Here is a 6,476-nt window from a genome sequence, read left to right on the forward strand (position 1 = left end):
TATTATACTCTCTTTTGAACCAATCAAAGAGATAGAGGCAACTATTAAGAGAGAGTAGCAATTTTGGGAGTGTGGAGGTAGTACAAGTATATAGAAGTAGTGATAGTTGAGCACACATAATACCTTTTTTTAAAATCCAAAAATGAAATGCCTTTTGGGGTATTTTATTTTTCCTTGAGAGACTCTTTCTCCCATCTCTGCTTGCTTGTCTACAAGGTACCCCCCAAAGCTACCTAATGGAACTCGTGATCTCTCTCACGACACAGCCAGGATTCCTACCGACACACTAAATTGTACATAACATCTACATGTAGGAGTATTATAGCCACTCAGATTCATTGGACTTTTTATGTGTTTCAACTTGAAAGGGAATAAGGGAGGGGTATGATCTTCATGTACATCCTTATGTGTTGCATTTGTGCCGATGTCCTAAATATTCACAAGTATGTGTGGCCAGAAGGGGCGAATTACAAAGCTCCTGCCACTGGCAGATGACAGCGTTGGACTTGAAGGTGGTGTACTACCACTTTAGGTGCATGAGTATAGCTTATGCCCAGACAATACAACACTTAACAAGCCATAGGCAGAATACTAAGAAGAAAGAGCATTCCGAAACACTAGAGGATTACAAAACCAGCACATCCATGGAGAGGAGCAGGACCAGAAAGAACGCATGAATGGATGCGAAGAGATCTTACAAAACCAGCTAAGGGAAGCTTACCATGGTTGAGAGAGAGAGAGAGAGAGAGGGTGTGTTAGCTTCTTTCAATATTAATGGCGTGTACAAATATCTCACTGTTAACCACTCGGAGAGCGGTGTCTGAGAGGGAGGAGCCATTGCTGTTGCTGTTGTTATTGCTGCCTCGGATGGACGACCCATCGCGCCTGATCATCCACAGGCTGTTATGACTACTCGTGTTATTGTTGGCGCTGCTGTTGTTGCTGCCGCCGACGACGTTGGCGCTGGTATTATTGTTGCTGGCAGCAACGATGCCGAGGAGATGATGATAGTTATTGACGCTGCTGGCGTCCTGGATCTCGCTCAGGATCCTCTCTTCCCAGCGGCGGCTGGCCGAGCCCGCCCCCGCCAGCCCGCGCGACGAATCGCCGCCGCTCATCATGGACGCATCGGACGGCGTGACGAGCTTGCTGCTGCCGTGCGGGGTCGGGGGCAGCAGGCAGGAGGTTCGGCAGATCGGGCAGGTGAGGTTGGCGGCCAGCCATTCGTCGATGCACTCCACGTGGAAGGCGTGCCCGCACACCGGCAGCTGCTGGATCTTGTCTCCCGCCGCATATTCGTCCAGGCACACGGCACACCTGCACACGTACGTAGCATAACGTTCCATGCATACACGCATGCACCCACATCATCATCATCATCATCCTCATCATCGTAGACGGTAGCACACTTAGCATGCAACAATATCATTATCATCATCATCCACAAGAAGCTTTAGACAAATTCCCACTATAATTTCCACCTTGTACCTTACTAAAACATCATGAGCTTCTCCTGAGGGAAGCACCGCATACCTAGCTAGCTGTGGCCCCGGGTCACACCTCCATAGGTATGTGATGCCTCCCAAGCAGAAGCTCATGATGCTATATGCAAAAACATTGAAAAAGAGCCCTATTTCCCACATATTCAACCTGCAAATATCATTGTTAATAGTTACACCCTGATAGACTTATATATTTATGAATGACCCCTAACATCCATAGATACATACTCGCACATAATCATAGTTATCAAAATAATACATGTGGTATGCACAAATATCCTATCATCATTTTCTTGCAACTCAATATCATCATCCTTCCTTGGCTCTCCACACAACATCATGAAGTACAAACTTTTCATCATAACAATTCCTTTCAATTTCTATCTTGCCATGACTTACTAACTTTCATCATCACAAACTTTTGCACTTTTGGCATTTCCAAACCTTCAAAAAAACCATCATATTGCCAAACATCACGAACTATTCACCATTCATAATAACAATTTCTTTAAATATCCTCCTTTAACATGAACTATTTACTTTTATCATCACATTTATGTTTCAAATTTTCCTTTTCCATATCTTCAAAAGAGCCATCATGTTCCTTTCTTGTCACTCCTCCAATCCAAGAATTGTACATAGAGCAACATAATGGAAGATTCAAAGCATGTGAAGAAGTCACTTGTACAACATCATGTATTTTATGTATTAAAAGGTAGAGAAACCTAATCATAAAGTTGGGACAACCTAATCATAATGAAAGATTCAAGCATGTGAACAAGTCGGTAGTACAACATCGTCTATTGTAAGTATTAAAAGTTAGAGAAACCTAATCATAAAATTTGAACAACCTTTACTCTTGCACTAGAATTTCCTAGATGGTTAATGCAAGCTTCAAATTCATAATTCTCATACATTCGACTTAGGACAAACCTCACAACTTCATGTGCATAAATGGAGAGTTTGGCTTGAAGCATACATGCATTTCCAAATGTGGCATTTAACTAGAGTGCCCACACTAAAGATTACAATTACAATGGTAATACACCTCAATAATACTTCTACATTCCTCTCATATTTCTTAAAGCAATACAAAAACAGAAAACCCTTCTACTTAATAGTTGTTTTTGTTGAAAAGATTAGTAAATTAGAGAATCAAACGCCCTAATAGGATTGTTTGATCACATTTTTATTTTTCATACAAAAAATTGGTACACAACATTATCATGAGAACCTACTAATCTATTAAATGACCTTACTTGTAAAGATCCTTACTTGCAACATTTTACCGACGTATCACCCACACAACGTATCATCCACACCACATCCCCTATAAGGAGTAGGGCAAGGAAGAAAAATGCTCACACCACTCAAATGCACAAATAGGATAGTGTTCCACATTGTGGAGCTAGTTGCATTGGACCCTCCTCTCACTAGCCCTACCAAGGAGGAGACACATCATGGACATATATGTCCATCTAAATGATGCACCTAGCAAATCTAGAATCCATGACCTCAAAATCATGACCCATCCACTCAAAGGTGAAACCATTGTCTTCCTAACTCATAATGCCATACTTGTATGAGTAAAACAAGCTATTCCCAAAGTTCTACTACCCACGTGTATGTTGAGAAAGGTTTTTCTTACAAGCCACAAGCAAGCACACTAGCCATTCGACAATTGAAAGCCAAATAAATATTGACCAAAAAACTAATAGTGTATCAAAGTTACCACCTCTTTTCTTGGCTCTATACATAGTTCTTGAGGAAGATAGGCACACAACTACCAACCAAATGCTTGCTTGCAAACAACATGATGCCATGGAGCTGTATAAGAATACATATCAATACAAAACACTCCTAAGGTTGACCACTCTAATAGAAGAGCATTTCAGCCTACACACCAAGGCAATTTGCCTATACCTTGAGGCTTGCACCTTATCATGCAACACTCTCAATGGGGAGATACATTTACCTTGAGCCTATCCACAATCTTGTGAGGCTTTTTCTAGCATTACTCAAAAATTAGCAACGAGAAAGAGACCAACTATATCAATACACATGTAAGAATGTGAAAAGACTAAGTTCACAAAATAGGAAAGACTTAATTCACAAGTTAGAAAGGTTGGTGTCTTGTGACAAGTGATACTTGTGAAACTTTGGATGTGTTGGTACTATAGTTAAACAAGAGGTTATTGAAGTGGCTATTCAATATGTTCAACCACCATTATTACTAGTCAGATACAAGGTGAACACTTTGCATTTAGGCTTGCCTACTTTCTACTTCACTCCACCAATAAGAAGCTAGCTCCCCAATTCATGGCATTTCTATGATTACGACAAGACCTCGTAATAGACCTCACAATAAATGGTTGAAGAGGTGAAATGGTATTGGGGTTGGAGACATGTTCACTATGAAACCTTGGATGCTTTTTTCTCTCCATCCAGCGTGTCCTTATTCAGCAAACAGTTCTTGTGTACCCTTAAAAAAATAGTTGGTCACCTATCACCATCTACACAGCATTGCAGTCCCTCAAGTTGATTTGCAAACTACTACTGCTATAGCCTATAGAGAGAGGCTTCAAACTAAGATTTTAAGTATCCATTCACAATTGTACAGCCATTGGTAGCTATTGCTATACAAAGTTCCAACCAATGTCCTTAGACACAACACCTACTAGACATATTGAAGTCTTTGTAGAAGGAGAGCCTCATGATGCACACCGGCATAATTTCCAATCCAAAAAGTTAGCATTGTGTTCCTAGAAGGTTAGAAGGGAGAAAGGCTAGTTATTGAGATGATGCCCTGTAAAGCATGATGGAGATTGAGAAGTGTAGGGTAGACAAGCGAGGGCCATGTAGTAACAATGACATTTGCAATGTCAACAATGCAAGTAGGTACACTAGGAGTGCTAGTCTCTATGGGGCAAAGAGAAAAGGTCCGGTAGAACCTATAGGGGTAAAGAAAAGATGGGAGACCCTAGTAAGGCTATTCATTTACATAGATAAGTATAGATGAATAGGTAGAAGGTAAGAGGGGCCCGGCGCTAGGCGCTTAGTACTTACTACTACTCCTTCGAGAATAAATACGTTAGTTAATACGCGCCAATCACGCTTTAAACTCACGTCCCTTTCGAGACCACAAATAATACAAACAAACAGGGAGGAGGTGACCTTTTCGTGCTGTCAACTCGCGGCCTCAGAGGCAAAGGCGAGGAGAGAGGGTGCACGTGAGTCCATATTAATGCGACGAATGGGAAGTCGGGGTGACTAGCAACTAGTGGGTGGGATTAGCCCTAATCTTATACTTAATCATTGAGGAAGCGAGAGAGAGAGAGAGAGTCTAGAGCTACACAGAATGCTTACTGTGTGTTCTCAGTAGAAGCTGCGAAGGAGGAGTCGTAAGGAATGATGGGCAGTTTGGCTCTGAATGATTTGCTGAGTCCTTGCTCGCCCGGCTGCACAGAAGTAAGAATGCCGCCGTTCAGAAAAAAACAAACCATGAGGGAAGAATAGAAGCTAATCACACACACTCTCTCTCTCTCTCTCTCTCTCTCTCTCTCTCTCTCTCTCTCTGCTTACGGGTGAGAACAGCGCCCCTGCCAGAAACTGCGCCCTGATGCGCGCATTCACCAGACGAACCCTTCGCCTCCGCAGGTAGAACAAGATGAAGAGCAGCACCAGGATGATGGCGAACAGCACAGGCGTCGCAAATATCACCACCTGATACAGCTTCAGCGACTGTGGCGACGATGCACCTGCGACAGAATCGTGGCTGCTGCTGCTGCTGCTGTTGTTGTTGTTGTTGTTGGCAATGAGAGCGGTACCGAAGTTGTTGCTGTCGCTGTTGAAGGAGGCGGATGAAGGCCTCAGCCCGGTCGTCATCCTTCACCTTCATGTAAGCTCAATCCGTATGCATAGATTGTCAGACAGCACGCAGCAAAATTCACTGTCCATTCATTCCGCGGACTGGGTCTCGCTCCCTCTCTCTATTTCTCTCTCTCTCTCGCTCGCTCAAAATAAACTAGACAGTGATTATGTCAGCGAAGAGACATACGAGAGAGAGATAGAGAAAGCGACTGTAACAAGAAGCCGTGCGGGGCACTACTGTTGTAGCTCAGACGGAGATGATGGCGTTTACCTACAGTGCGTCTCTCCAATGTGCATGAGCCGAGAGAGAGAGAAAGAGAGTGTGTATGTGAATGAGTGAGTGTGTGTGAGCGCAGCAAAGAGAGTGAAGAGAGCTACTGCAGAAAACTAAAGATTTCACAATCTCTCTCTCTCTCTCTCTCTCTCTCTCTCTCTACCCCCAAGGGGCCTATTGCCCGTGTTCCTGCGTTACATACATCATTTTCTCTTTTGTGGCAAAATTGCAAACTTTCAATGGTAAGGCCCCCCACTTGATACCCCCCGCCCCCATCCAACCATACAAATGGAATTGTCCTTTCCCATTTTTAGCCAAAAGGTGACCTTTGTATATGCCAATCTAGCAAGTTGCAGACACTAGTCCCCCCCCCCCACTCCAGTAGCATAATAATTGGGAGAGATTGGAGCTACCATGCAATCCTACTTGGAATGATTGTTTCCTATGTGTGACCTACCACAATAGATATCCTACAATCCAACGCAGCATCTAAACTTTACAACCATGAGCTGAACGTTCAAGGTAACTATTTGGTCTTGACTTTAGAATCTATCACTTGAGTTTATCTTAAGAGGAAGCTTTGTCTTCGTTTTAGTCAACTATGTATGTAAGCCTAGGCTAAGATGTTTGAAATACTCTTTGAGCCATGTTCTTTCACAAATATTAGAAGGTATTATGGTCCAAAATGAAGCTCCTATTGCATCTAAAAGCCAAATAGTCTAGCATTGAGCAAGCTAGGCTTGAAACCAAGGAACACTTTCACAAGGTTAACACACACTCAGAAGTATGGAATTATAACTCTTAACATGGTAAAGAATATGAGGGGCTAA

At 42.8% G+C, this 6,476-nt stretch overlaps 1 protein-coding gene across 1 annotated transcript; it reads right to left on the reverse strand.

The window, feature by feature from the left end:
- Positions 1-203: 203 nt before the first annotated feature.
- LOC148031546 (uncharacterized) lies at positions 204-5,853 on the reverse strand. The gene is made up of 3 exons (XM_087685081.1): positions 5,085-5,853; positions 4,869-4,960; positions 204-1,317 (listed from the first exon to the last, which is right to left on the reverse strand). The coding sequence occupies exons 1-3, from the start codon at positions 5,385-5,387 to the stop codon at positions 756-758; spliced, it is 957 nt and encodes a 318-aa protein (XP_087541207.1). The 5' UTR covers positions 5,388-5,853; the 3' UTR covers positions 204-755.
- Between the last annotated feature and the right edge of the window lie 623 nt (positions 5,854-6,476).

The sequence above is a fragment of the Lygodium microphyllum genome, chromosome 9 (assembly GCF_053477565.2).
Source record: "Lygodium microphyllum isolate KBCC chromosome 9, Lygodium_microphyllum_v1.1.10, whole genome shotgun sequence".
In the NCBI taxonomy this organism is placed as follows: domain Eukaryota; kingdom Viridiplantae; phylum Streptophyta; class Polypodiopsida; order Schizaeales; family Lygodiaceae; genus Lygodium; species Lygodium microphyllum.